The following is a 15000-nucleotide window of genomic DNA, read 5'->3' as shown; positions in this document are numbered from 1 at the left end:
CGCTGCTTGCAGCTTTAATTTAACTGTTTTTTGAGCTGTTGCATGAATTATATGACTGTGTAGTTATGCAACATATTAATACTGGTATAGTATTGAGATTCAACAGCAAGTATTGGCAGCTAATGATGCTGTAAGGACCAATCAGCTCCCAGAATGCTGATAGAACTGATTTCAGAAACATTGTATGGGTCAGAAGTATCCAACAGATCCAAGGCAGCAAACAGAGACCTATGAAATCGGTTTTAGTTTTTTCCCATTTATGAGAATTTGGTTTTTAGCATTTTATGCAAATGTAACCACGAAGACAGTATATAAAGCAAAGAAATATAGACAATTTATGCAAATATAACTGAAAACTTTAATGTTTTCATACCTTTAAACATATTTAAAGGCAAAAACATGGCACTAGTTATGCTTTTTTTGGCATAAACAAAAAAAATACCAAAAGTTGTAATGTAATGATGAAAAAAAAAAAAAAAAAATTAATCTTTAGACATATTAATTGACTTTTAGGAAATACTATGAGAATCGATTTAGAATCGGAAAATCGATCTTTTCAACACAGGCCTATTGATGCAAAAGCTTATCCATCTGTTCCGTATGATTGAATCTTGAATTCATTCAGCACATTCTCATTCCACATGTTTCATCAGAGGCAGACGAGACTCAAAGCTCGTCACTCCCTGCAGATGTTTTGATGCAAACACAGGAGTAAATATCTTCACCTGGGAGCCGGCAGGTGGATGCTTGGTTGGTGGAGGGGTTGAAAGAGCAAAGCAGCAGAGCAACCTGTTTGAAACCAGCGGCAGCATTGACATGTCAGAGAGAGAAGGGAACATTTAGAGCCCGACCGAGACTGTGAGGGCGGGTTTGAGAGGTGACGTGTGATGAGCAACCAGACCGCATGTGCAAGTAGACGACGATTTGGCTTTATGGGTGTTGAAATATAGGAAATTTTGGTAAATTTACATTATAGTTAACTATTTCTTTTCATATTTGATTTGATTTGATTTTGTACATGTAAAAGACAACAATTAAAAGAGAAGATAAGAAAACAAAAAAAATACAAAACAAAGAATTTCATCCTTTAACACTTAATATCTTGTGCAAATGTGCAAAAATAAGTAGGAAGAAGTGTAAACTTATTTAATCCTACCCCCATTCACTAATAGAATAGAATAGAATAGAAGACTTTATTTATCCCCCAGAGGAGAAATTCAGTCCTGCAGCAGCCAAAACACACACACACACACTTTATACAAAAAAAAAAATCATTTATTAACAAGTATTTATAGTAACTAACTATACTATTTATTTCCTTTCATTTCATTTTTATTTATTCCGTATCATGGAAATAGTTCACATACATGTTCCATTCCATGATGGAAAAGGGGCAAGAAGAAGAAAGCCTTATATTACAAGTCCCTTTCTCAAAAAAAATAAAACAATTCGTATGAAGACGGTCTGTCCGTCTGTTCAACAGTCGCTGCTTATATAATACCAAAAAAAAAAGAAATAATGAAAAAAAAAAAAAAAAAAGAAAAAATACACAATAACTCACCAACAATAAAAAAACAAAAAACAACAAAAGATATTTTACCCGTTAAATTCATATTGTCTGATTATGTTGTCTTTATACAATTTCTTGAACTGGTGAATATTTTTACAATCCTTTAAATCAATTGTTAAGGAGTTCCATAATTTTACACCACATACTGAAATACACATTTGTTTTAAAGTAGTTGTGCAAACGGATGTTTAAAATCAAATTTCCTCCTATGGTCCTTATCTTCTGAACTAAACACAAAAAAACGTTATATTTTCAGGCAATATTCTGCTTTTTGCCTTGAACATAACCAATAAAGTCTGTAACTCAACAATGTCTTTAAGTTTAATTAATCCTGCATTGATAAAGAGTCCATAATTATACTCACACACTTACCTATACATACATACACATAGTTGAATATTTCTATATATTTGTACACACATGCCCATATAAATATTTATATAAATATACTTATTTACACCATATTATCTCTATATTAACTCAATCTGCTCTATATCTATATATATATCTACATACATACACACATACAGTGTATATATATATATACAAAACTGCCCATTTCTGTACATAAATATAAACAAATCTACCCATTCACCCAATAGTGTTCATATTATAGTTTTATATCAGGCCCCTAAAGCCGCTAAACGTCTTCCTCTTTGTACCTTGTGAAAATCATGTTTTTATATTTGTTTTTAAACTGGTTAATATGTGGACAGGACAATTAAACACCGCTCCGGTGTTACTATATATCCAGTTGCTGATAATCATGAGAGAAAACCCAGATATATTAATCATGTTTTCCCTAGAGGCATCCGTAGCATTTTCAAACACCCATTAAATTACTCAAGTCTTCTGTTTCCACGTTCCACAGAAGCAGATCAATACAGACTGGTGTTGTATATTTTCAGGTATGACTAAGGAGATTACGAAAAGTAAAAAAATGTGTTGTGTCTCCGGCTCCAGTGGTGTTTAACAATTACACTTCCTTTGAAGTGAAATTGCATTGTGCAGAAATCTTACATTTTCGCCAGAATTCAGCGCGAGGGCAAGTTAACTATTAACTCGCCTTTTGTGGCCGGCAACAATAGAGCTCAAATGTATCGCATTGGGCTGTCACCCCACTGCCAGAGTGAGAAAAATGAGAAAATGTAAGTGATTTAAAGAGAAGAAGCAATAAAAGGAGCGGGGGCAGTCACAGGAGTATGGTAAATCGCTGGCAGATCATGCTTCATGCAAAACTTTCATGAATAAAACATATTTCCAGCCTCCCATAGCTCAGACCCATTTTTCCTCCATTTTCCTCTTCTTCCCTCTCTATCTCTAACACGCATGATTAACCTCGGGAGGCCTTAATCAACAGTGGAAATGACCCGTGCTCCTTGACTTGCCTCCTCTCCTCTCCTCCTTCACCTCATCATCTCTCCTCTCTACACGTCCTCCACCACATGTTTCTCTCTGATAGGGTTTCCACTCCCCTGCCATCTTAGTTGGCAAACACCGTTTGAAAGTTGGTTCAGTTCACCTGTGCAATAAAAGCTCAATCTCGCAGATGATAGTGATTTTACATTGCTCATACAAATCCTTTGTTTTTTAAAATCGGGTATTTTAAAATTCTGGGACTTGAGTTGAAATTAAAACGGGTCAGATTATTTCTAAAGTCTGGAATAAATTCTTACCAAGCAATATCCAAATAATGTTCGTGGTTAGAGAGGGATCATACAATTTAAGAGTAATTTTGAACAGTTTACTATCCATTCAACTCTGAAAAGTATGTGCATATCTGTTTGTGGTGTAAAATTGTGGAAGAAACTAGATGAGGACATGAAAATGTGCATTAAACAATTTAATAAGTATAAACAAACACTCTTGGCCAGCTACAAAGAACTGGACAGCTAATTTTATTTTTAGACAGGATTTTATTTAGTTAGCATGTTTGTAATGTGGGTTTTATTTATATTAATTCATATTAAAGTTAAATATTCTGAATTTTTTAAATTGCATTGATTTGTGGATTATGAATATTCGTATGAAATTGAATTTTGTATCAATGTGTGTCTGTATTTGTGTGTAAATGGATGTGTATATGTATGTGTATGTATATATTTGTGTTTATGTATATATATATATATATATATATATATATATATATATATATATATATATATATATATATATATATATATATATATATATATATATATATATATATAATTGTATTATATACTATATGACAATATAAGGGGGGGCTGAACTTGATAAGTTTTGCTTCCTTCAGCTCCTTCTCGAACTTGCACCTCATCATAATGTGCTTTTTTAGATTATTATATATACCGTTTGTTTTATGCTTGTGCATGTTTGAGACAAATAAAAATCTAATCAAAAAATCTAATTTACTGCATTATTATATAAAAAAAAGCTCAAATTCACAAGTTTTTCTTCACATGAATATCTTTCTCTGTTTTGGTTTTCCCTGATCCTTTCCTTTAAAGGATTAAGATATGAGTATGTGGGGATGAATATTTTTTCTAAGCTAAGCCTTCATTCACACAGTCTTTCAAATCCATCCTCTGGGGCCAGGGAAAGATTTATGCTTATTATTATTATTTACTTTCTTCCTTGCCTCGTGCCATTCTGTGGGGCTCAGTGAGTATGGAGTCCAGGTCTACTAAGGGCTGTCCGGTCTCTGTATGATCGGAGCAGGAGTCTGGTTCGCATTGCCGGCAGTAGATCAGACTTGTTCCCGGTGCATGTCGGACTCCGGCAGGACAGGATTTCTAGGCGTATCCAGGGGCCGGAGGGGATCCGGTTTGGGAACCACAGGATTTCATCTCTTGCTTTTTGCGGATGACGTTGTCCTGTTGGCTTCATCGGACCGGGACCTTCAGCATGTGCTGGGGCGGTTTGAGGCCGAATGCGACGCAGCAGGGATGAGAATCAGCCAAGGGTGGCGTGCCTTCTCCGGGTGGTGGAGAAGTCCTGCCTCAGGTGGAGGAGTTCAAGTATCTCGGGATCTTGTTCACGAGTGAGGGAACAATGGAGCGTGAGATTGACAGACGGATCGGTGCAGCGTCCGCAGTTATGCGGTCGATGTACTGGACCAATGTGGTGAAGAGGGAGCTGAGTCGAAAGGCGAAGCTCTTGATTTACCGGTCAATCTACGCACCTACCCTCACCTATGGTCATGAACTTTGGGTAGTGACCGAAAGGATAAGATCGCGGATACAAGCGGCCGAGATGAGTTTCCTCCAACAGGGTGGCTGGACGCTCCCTTAGAGATGAGTTTCCTCCCTTAGAGATGAGTTTCCTCCCCAGGGTGGCTGGACGCTCCCTTAGAGATGAGTTTCCTCTGCAGGGTGGCTGGACGCTCCCTTAGAGATGAGTTTCCTCCGCAGGGTGGCTGGACGCTCCCTTAGAGATAGGGTCAGGAGTTTGGTCACCCGGGAGGAGCTCGGAGTCGAGCCGCTGCTCCTTCACATTGAGAGGAGTCAGCTGAGGTGGCTTGGACATCTGTACCGGATCCTCCTGGATCCTCCCTAGGGAGGTGTTCCAGGCATGTCCCTCCTCCCTAGGGAGGTGTTCCAGGCATGTCCCTCCTCCTAGGGAGGTGTTCCAGGCATGTCCCTCATCCCTAGGGAGGTGTTCCAGGCATGTCCCTCCTCCCTAAGGAGGTGTTCCAGGCATGTCCCTCCGGGAGGAGACCCCATGGAAGACCCAGGACACGCTGGAGAGACTATGTCTCTCGGCTGGCCTGGGAACGTCTCGGACTCCCCTCGGAAGAGCTGGAGGAAGAGCTGGAGGAAGAGATGGAGGAAGTGTCTGGGGTGAAGGAAGTCTGGGCATCTCTGCTGAGACTGCTGCCCCCGCGACCCGGGAATGGATAAGCGGCGGAAGATGGATGGATGGATGGATGGACGGATGGACGGAGGGACGGACGGACGGACGGACGGACAGACGGACTGACTTCCTTCCTTCCTTGCTCCAGCCTTCCTTGCAAACAGGCATGAACCAAAGCACAGAGACTCCATAGGAGATCTGAGCTGTCCAGGGTCCTGAAACCTGCAGGGCGGCCGTTGTACCGTTGTAGCCGCGTACCTTTCTGTGGTGCTGAAAAGTAGCACTATTGATGTATGCATTGATGCAGAAGAATGTAACTCAGTTCATCGGTTTGTTTTCACTCATTAAATGCAGCCATTACACACATCAACATCCACCCATGCGTTCATCTACAGAAAAAAAAAAAGTTTTAATTATACTCTTCTGCATAGCTCTCTGCTTTTCTAAGGTTTCTGTACTTCACGTTAAGTGGTTCTTGCGGGGTCAGTGTCTGGAACCAATATAGTTAACAGTCGTCCCCAGGTCAGCCTCCCTCAACATTCGTTGTACATTAGAGTCTAAATTAAAGATTTGTGTCCTCTGGCCTGTTTTCTTACGACGGAGTATTAGGGCAAGACAAAAACAAAAAAGGAAATTACGAGGAATAGAGTCATAATATTACGAGAATAAAGTCGTAATATTTTGAGATAAAGTCGTAATGTTAAATATATTATAAATATATAAATATAACTTCACAAGATGCTCAATATTCCTCATTTTAACACAGGCAGAAGACTGCTCTTTCTATTCTCATAATATTACGACTTATTCTCATAATATTACGACTTTATTCTCGTAATATTACGACTTTATTCTCGTTATATTACGACTTTATTCTCATAAATTACGACTTTATTCTCATAATATTACGACTTTATTCTCATAATATTACGACTTTATTCTCATCATATTACGACTTTATTCTCGTAATTTCCAATTTTTTTTGTCTTAGTTTGGCCCTAAGAGCAGTCTTCTCCCTGTGTTAAAATGAGGAATATTGAGCATCTTGTGAAGTTATATTTATATATAATATATTTTTGTCTTAGTTTGGCCCTAATACTCCGTCGTAGTTTTCTAGATATAAGCCAGACTTTTTTTATTCATCCTAGTTTTTTATATCATCATCATCATCAATTTTCCAAATTGAACTTCATCCACTGAAATTAATCACTGGAGCAATCTTAAAATTAAGCAACCAATAATGTGGCATCTGTTTAAGTCTTTACTTCCGCATGTCTTTGTCCTCCGTCATGCATCTCATGTCATTTTTCCTCTGTGTAATTTGCAGGTGCCAGCGGTCAGTATCCTCTGGTTACAAACGTGACAGTGACGGAGAGCGGGACGGCGAACCTGACCTGCCGTGTGGAGTATAATGACAACACCTCCTCCAGTGGTCGAATCCAGCACAGCAGACACTCTTTTTTGGGGACAAGAAAGGTAAGTTCGTTGGAGATTTGACCCAAAAACGACCTCCATGACGCGTTCTCTGAATATTCTCTGTGTCATGATTTATTTGTGGTAGTGGAGAGATGAAGAGCAGCCTGGGGAAGAAAAACAAAACACTTCTACCTGCTATGAACAGTCTGGAGGCTTTTCCTTTTTTCTTTTGCACATTTTTATCTCTTTATCTGAACGGGTAGTTACAGTAACTATAGTGGCTTTGTTAGGAAGGAAGGAAGGAAGGAAGGAAAGGAAGGAAGGAAGGAAGGAAGGAAGGAAGGAAGGAAGGAAGGAAGGAAGGAAGGAAGGAAGGAAGGAAGGAAGGAAGGAAGGAAGGAAGGAAGGAAGGAAGGAAGGAAGGAAGGAGAGAGCAGGAGGAAAGAAGGGAAAAAGGAGGAAGGAAGGAAGGGAGAAAACAAGGAAAGAAGGAAGGAAGGAAGGAGGGGAGGAAGGAAGGAAGGAAGGGAGAAAACAAGGAAAGAAGGAAGGAAGGAAGGAGGGGAGGAAGGAAGGAAGGAAGGAAGGAAGGAAGGGAAGAAGGAAGGAGAGAGCAGGAGGAAAGAAGGAAGGAAGGAAGGAAGGAAGGAAGGAAGGAAGGAAGGAAGGAAGGAAAGAGGAAGGGAATAAGGAGGAGAGAGCAGGAGGAAAGAAGGGAAAAAGGAAGGAAGGAAGGGAGAAAACAAGGAAAGAAGGAAGGAGGGGAGGAAGGAAGGAAGGAAGGAAGGAAGGAAGGAAGGAAGGAAGGAAGGAAGGAAGGAAGGAAGGAAGGAAGGAAAGAGGAAGGGAATAAGGAAGGAGAGAGCAGGAGGAAAGAAGGGAAAAAGGAAGGAAGGAAGGAAGGGAGAAAACAAGGGAAGAAGAAGGAAGGAAGGAGGAGGGAGGAAGGAAGGAAGGAAGGAAGGAAGGAAGGAAGGAAGGAAGGAAGGAAGGAAGGAAGGAAGGGAAGGAAGGAAGGAAGGAAGGAAGGAAGGAAGGAAGGAAGGGAAGGAAGGAAGGAGAGAGCAGGGGGAAAGAAGGAAAGAAGGGGAAAAGGAAGGAAGGAAGGAAGGGAGAAAACAAGGAAAGAAGGAAGGAAGGAAGGAAGGAAGGAAGGAAGGAAGGAAGGAAGGAGGGAAGGAAGGAAGGAAGGAAGGAAGGAAGGAAGGAAGGAAGGAAGGAAGGAAGGAAGGAAGGAAGGAAGGAAGGAAGGAAGGAAGGAAGGAAGGAAGGAAGGAAGGAAGGAAGGAAGGAAGGAAGGAAGGAAGGAAGGAAGGAAGAAGGAAGGAAGGAAGGAGAGAGCAGGAGGAAAGAAGGAACAGGAGAATTAGGTCATTTTGACCCAAAGACAGTACGAGGGTTAACTCCATGGAAAAGATGTGATGTTATTTTCTGTCGCCAATTCCCCCGAAATAAAAAAAGCGACCTTTTCTTAGAAGAAGTTGAAATATCGGATCAGCCCACACACTGGGTTCTCCTGCAGTATAAGTACTCTTCTGTGCAGTATTTAGCCAGTACTGTCTGTAGCACATTCACCAAAGTACATTATAAGTCAAATATCACATATTGGCGCCTTGTTATGTGAAAGCAGTAAATTGGTCCAAGTGTGTTCAGAAACCAAATTTCATACTTTGTGGGGAGCAGCTGAAGAGAATTGCTATTTAAGTTTTTCTATTGTTTTTCCCAAGGTAAACGGCAAAACAAAGAGCTCAGTTGTCGAGCACTTTGCAGCACGACCTCAGTGTTTTCTTTGTAGCACAACAGTATCAAGAGTGAAGGTTCGGTTATCTCAGAGTTCTAGTTAGAGTAGACATGTTCCAGTTTTGATATTGGATGAATGAGACGAGACAAGACAAGTTTGTTTGTATAGCACAGGGGTCGGTAACCAAAATGTTGAAAGAGCCATATTGGACCAAAAACACAAAAAAACAAATATGTCTGGGCCGCAAAAGTCTTGTATCAGCCTTAGAATGAAGACAACACATGCTGCAAGTTTCTATATTAGTTATAACTGGGGGACAGAATTTTTTTTCATTATGCACTTCGAGAAAAAAGTTGAAATGTTGAGAAAAAGTCGAAATGTTGAGATTAAAAAGGAAAGGAAAAAGGAAGAAAAAAATAGAAAAAAAAGGAAAAACAGACGAAATAAAGAAAAAAAGAAAGAAGAAAAAAAAAGAAAAAAAAACGAGAAAAAAAGGGAAAAAAAGAAAAAAAAAGGTCAAACATTTTTGAAAAAGCTCCAGGAGCCACTAGGGCGGCGCCAAAGAGCCGCATGCGGCTCTGGAGCCGCGGGTTGCCGACCCGTGGTATAGCACAATTCAACACAAGGTAATCAAAGTGCTTTACATTAACATTACTGTAAAAGCGGCAAGACAGAATTAAACAGTAAATAACAAATAAAATGATAAGAAAAGAGGTAAAATAATAAAAAGCACAAGTTGTTAAAAAGTAAGGGCAGTAGAGTACAGCAGGTACGTATCTCATCAAATACAAATGCTAAGACGAAGAACAAAGATCAGTTTCTTAAGTGATAATCCAAATTTTAAGCACATTTAAGCAGATTTGAGTAACAGTAAATTTTGAAATAAAATGGCTTCAGTTATTGATTTCTTCTTTTTTTTAAACCATTACCTCAGTAAACTGAAATACTTTAAGAGCCCCAACAATGTCACCCTCCACACATGAAGAGCAATGTGACTGGGTGGGAGTGAAAAGAGTCATCAAGTGTAAAATACCTCAAATTATTATTAATTATTCCAAAGATCTGAAAATCCCCACAGAAGTTCCCTTTATCAAACAAATGCAAAGCCTTACTACGTTTAAATCCAAACATCAACAAACAGGTATTGGGCACGCCGATCCTGCCAGTGGTTTAGTGGCAAAAGTCCTCATAAAAAAGGAATAATGGCCGTTATTTTTTCGGTTCAACGGCAGCTGAAACGGCCGCGCCCCCTGCGTCTCTCAGCTGTATTAGTAGAGAGTAATACAGTATGAATCACTCTCTCTTGTAAGTGTCTGGATGAAGCACATGTGGGATTTACACCGTCCTCTTCCATTATCCCGGGGCCCGTCGGGCTTCCTCGTTCGGCTTGTGCACGCATGTCTAGTCGGGACGCAACGGTTCTCGGTATAAAACCGAACCGTTCGGTTCGCCCTCCACGGTTCGCCCTCCCCGGTTCAATACGCCCTTGCGTGCCGCGGATTTTCGGTTTTGCCGTTAATTTTGCATTAATGGCTTTACAACCCACTGTGTGTGTTTGAGCCTGTCAGGCTGCTGCAGAAAAGCTCCTTACGAGTTGTAGTCACTGCTGTAGCTCCGCCCCCTCCCCCATCATCACTGTTGTAGCTCCGCCCACTCCCCCCCTCACATATCCCTTTTACACCGAACTGGTTCCAGGGCTGGTGCTAGTGCTGGTGCTAGAGCCGGTTCGCAGTTGGTTCTAAGTAAGAACCGTTTGCTTTTACACAAGCTGGTGCTAGCCAGCAGCTGGCCAGAGAGCCACGTCATCACGTTACTGTATACGTCTGTGTACGTCACCATTTCCCGGTACAATAGCGCCAAATTCAGTCAGGAGACAGGTTGTCTCCTCCACGGACCACTGCTGCTTCTGTTTTACATCCATTATTAAATAAATGGATGTAATAATAAAAGAGTCTGCTAACTTAACCGCCGTCTTCAACGCTCCGTTGTTTAAAAATGGCGCTCTTCCGTGTTTATTCTGCTTTGGTTGTTCAGTAATACCGCCCCCAGCCCTTGACGTAAGCACGTAGCCCCCAACGTAACGTGGTTCTTTCCTCTAGACCAGCAAAGAGTTGGTTCTTGTCTAGCACCAGTTTTGAGAGCCAGGAGCCGGTGCTTAGGCTGTGTAAAACCAAAAACTTGGTGCTAAGTCTGGCTCTAGCCCAGAACCAGCCCTGGAACCAGCTTGGTGTAAAAGGGGTAACACAGAACAGAGTCACGGCGAGCACAAGCGAGGGAGTTGAGAGACAAAAGTTTGAAGAAGCACCGGCTTAATTCAAATCTCCGGTGTCGCATAATTTCGGTCGATGGAGTGAAAACAGTTAACAAAACTTGTACCGTCTGTAAACATTGCTTGAAACATGTCCCATACGCAAAAGGAAACACGAGCAATATGAGCGTCACCTCCAGCGTCAACAGCCTGATGTAACGCTTTCTGCACACAGGACAGTTGAGCGACTCCATAAGGTATGTTGAAAAATAATATAAAATCCAGTTCAGAAGTCCGCTGTGGTGTGGTGAGTTTTATTCAGTAAGCTGGCGGTGAGCAGACCTACGCAGAGCGTGTCTGGGTTGGTGTGCTGACCACGAATGATTTGAAATCATGACTTTTACAGTAAATTCAAAGCACAAAAGGCAGGAATAAACGAGCCAAAAGGTGAGAGACAAAAGGCAATTTACAGTCAGATGTGATCTGTGGCCAAATTAGTTGGTATTAACACATCAGTCAGTCAGGAACTTCGTCATATGGCATTCCCGTGGTTCAAGTCTTTGTTGAGGCCAGTTCCAAGGTGTGGCCCCTACAGGGGGTAGGAAGCTGGAGTTTCACGTCAGCCACGGTGTCACAATGCCTCATCAGGTAACACCAGCAAAAAACAACAACTGTCTATGGAGAATGCTTTCCACCAGACCTATAGAGCCACTTCAGATAAACACTAGAAAATAACCTGTGCAGTTGGAGCGTTCATTGCTAAAGATTTGCAGCCCTTTTCGATGTCGGAGATGTTGGGCTTTGGTCACCTGAAAACACTCGATCCACGTTATGTTGTGCCTCCCGCACACATTTCAACAACGTTATCATATTTATACATATTTTATACTACTGTATAGTGTATACAGGTAGTGAAGGAATAAAAGGTAGTTTACCATCGGAAAGTGTTGTGTTCAGTAACTGTTTTACATTTGAAAGAGTTTCTTAAACATATGTTATACTCAGTACTCGAGTTGTAAAAAAAAATCAGGGGGGATGGTGGATTTTATCATATGGGGACAGATAATTTGTGCTGACAAATAATATAATATATTACAAATAATAGCAGTGACCAAAACACCTGCAGAAATACTGCAGGAATGACATAGCAGCAGTTAAATGCAGCCTTCTGTAAGCTTTAAATATCCACTGGGCTTACATCAAATACATCAAAACACAAAAATAAAAAACACTTTTCTGAACTTTTTTTCACGTATTTCTTCACTTTTTTAACGTATTTATTCTTTTTATATTGTAACGTGTCCTTATGGGAATGTGTGAATGTGGTTGTGAGCCCCTGTCCAAGAGGAATTTCTGTCACCATTGGGACAGACAATAAAGTATTCTATTCTATTCTATTCTATTCTAACTTGACTCTGTTCCTTCACAGGATAAGTAAAATGGATCACTGCAAAAAACTCAAAATAAGAATATTGGTCCTATTTCTAGTTAAAATGTCTAATTTTAGTAAAAAAAAATCTTATTACACTTAAAACAAGACTCATCACTGGAAAAAAACAACATTTTCACCTGTTTCAAGTGGATTTTCACTTGAACAACCCTAATGTCTAGATGTGCATTGTTGTTCACGTGTGCCTGTGTTTCTGTCTGGTTTTGTATGTGGTAAGTAACGTTTTTGAGTATCTATTTTTTTTCCTTCTTTCCGAAAGAGCAGCACTAAAAGGCTCCATTGAACTTCAAATTCAACAGTTGATGTTTCTCTGCAGGTTATTCCATATCCCACCAGGGGTCGAGGCTCGGGGGGCTGTTTTCATGGCATTTCCAGTGTGGAGCTTTGAGATTGGAAATGGAAAAACCTGCCAAAGACTCTTGTATTATCAGAAAAAGCCAAAATCATAGCACTAAGGAGGGCCCTTGGAATTATCATGCTTCCCTAGGTCTGTGTGTGTGTGCACATGCATGTGTGTGCACATGCATGTGTGTGCAACACCGCTCGCTCGGGGAGTTGTCTTGCTGATTGTTGCGAGTTCAGACGCACTGGCTGATGGGAGCGCGGTGATCCTGAGTGTTTTCAAAGTGCCACCGGCAGCGCGAGGAAGACGGTATATGTCTCCGCTGAGGCGTCTTTGAGCACCGTAGGTTTCAGATTAATTTACTTTGTTGTCTGTTAGGAAGAAAAATATGGAGATTAGGCCAAGTTGTTAAAAAATACAATCCCAACCGGCCAAGTTTTTGCATACTTTGTTACAATTTATTGAAATTATACAAATATAATATATTTTCTTTTCTTTTTTTCCGACATTACAAGATGTCTGTCTTGTATTTGTTTGTTTGTTTCCACCTCGACTTAATTCCTGTGATGTGATAGACTTCTGTTTTTATACTTATACTTCTATCCTTCTTTCCTCCTGCTCTCTCCTTCCTTCCTTCTCCCTTCCTCTTTTCTCATTCCTTCCTTCTTTCCTCCCTTCCTCCCTTCTTTCCTTCCTTCCTTCTTTCTCCCTTCCTCCCTTCTTTCCTTCCTTCCTTCTTTCCTCCCTTCTTTCTTTCATCCTTCTTTTCTCCATTCCTTCCTTCTTTCCTCCCTTCTTTTCTCCCTTCCTTCCTTCCTTCCTCCCTTCTTTTATTCCTCCCTTCCTTCTTTTTCCCCCCTTCCTTATTCCTTCCTTCCTTCTTTTCTCATTCCTTCTTTCTTCTTCCTTCCTTCCTTCCTTCCTTCCTTCCTTCCTTCCTTCCTTCCTTCCTTCCTTCCTTCCTTCCTTCCTTCCTTCCTTCCTTCCTTCCTTCCTTCTTTTTCCCTCCCTTCCTTATTTCCTTCCTTCCTTCTTTTCACCTTTCCTTCTTTCCTTCCTTCCTTCCTTCCTTCCTTCCTTCCTTCCTTCCTTCCTTCCTTCCTTCCTTCCTTCTTCCTTCTTCCTTCCTTCCTTCCTTCCTTCCTTCCTTCCTTCTTTCTTTCCTTCCTTCTTTTCTCCATTCCTTCCTTCTTTTCTCCCTTAATTCCTTCTTTCCTCCCTTCTTTCTTTCCATCCCTCCCTTTTTCCCTTCCTTCTTTTCTTTCTTCCTTCCTTCCTTCTTTTCTTCTTCCTTCCTTCTTCCCTCCTTTCCTTCCTTCCTTCCTTCCTTCCTTCCTTCCTTCCTTCCTTCCTTCCTTCCTTCTTTTCTCCATTCCTTCCTTCCTTTGCTCCCTTCCTTCCTTCTTTCCTTCCTTCCTTCTTTTCTTTCTTCCTTCCTTCCTTCCTTCTTTTCTTTCTTCCTTCCTTCCTTCTTCCTCCCTTCCTTCCTTCCTTCCTTCTTTCCTCCCTTCCTTTCCTTCCTTCCTTCCTTCCTTCCTTCCTTCTTTCCTTCCTCCTTCTTTTCTCCCTTCTTTTTCCCCTTCCTTCCTTTTCTGCCTTCCTTCCTTCCTTCCTTCCTTCCTTCCTTCCTTTCCTTCCTTCCTTCCTTCCGTCCGTCGTCCGTCCGTCCGTCCGTCCTTCCGTCCTTCCTTCCTTCCTTCCTTCCTTCCTTCCTTCCTTCCTTCCTTCCTTCCTTCCTTCCTTCCTCCTTCCGTCCGTCCGTTCCGTCCGTCCGTCCGTCCTTCCGTCCTTCCTTCCTTCCTTCCTTCCTTCCTTCCTTCTTCCTTCCTTCCTTCCTTCCTTCCTTCCTTCCTTCCTTCCTTCCTTCCTTCCTTCCTCCTTGACCGTAGACAGCACCCGGGTTAAGAGGAAGTACTTGTAAAGTCTTCATTCATCGAGACATCTGAAGTGTTTATTTTGGTAATTCAGCTCAGTGTTGACTGAGCACTCGCACCTGAATGTGTTACAGAACAATGAAGTGGCACCTGCAGCCGCGTCCGTGAAAACCACGGCGTATTAGAATAAGCATATTGCTTTTTCCTCCAAAGACAAACACAGACAAGCGACTCGGCCCCGGTCCTTTGAGTGGTGCCTGTTTCACGGCTGTTGTTATTTAAGACTCACCTCCAACACGTTTACTCCAATGAAAGAGACTCCTCTCTCAAAGGAGGTGTCTGTGAAGAGTTTTTTTTTTTAATTTCAAATAAGTCATTGTCCAGAAAAAAGAAAAAAACAGATGATTCTGTCATCTCCATCCTTCCCTTCCTTCCTTCTTCCCTCCCTTCCTTATTTCCTTCTCCTTCTTTTCTCCCTTCCTTCCTTCTTTCCTCCTTATTTCCTTCCTTCCTTCTTTTCTCCC

At 41.2% G+C, this 15000-nt stretch overlaps 1 protein-coding gene across 1 annotated transcript in view; it reads left to right on the top strand.

The window, feature by feature from the left end:
- The window catches only part of cadm2a (cell adhesion molecule 2a), a 462577-nt gene that overhangs the window by 331600 nt on the left and 115977 nt on the right, over positions 1–15000 (top strand). The window contains 2 exon segments of the mRNA XM_061739216.1: positions 6732–6824; positions 6827–6880. Of these exon segments, the coding sequence (XP_061595200.1) occupies positions 6732–6824; positions 6827–6880 (147 nt within the window).

The sequence above is a fragment of the Cololabis saira genome, chromosome 14, assembly GCF_033807715.1.
Source record: "Cololabis saira isolate AMF1-May2022 chromosome 14, fColSai1.1, whole genome shotgun sequence".
NCBI lineage: Eukaryota > Metazoa > Chordata > Actinopteri > Beloniformes > Belonidae > Cololabis > Cololabis saira.
Note: the sequence above shows the minus strand (reverse complement) of the source record. Positions and strands in the feature narration are given on the sequence as shown.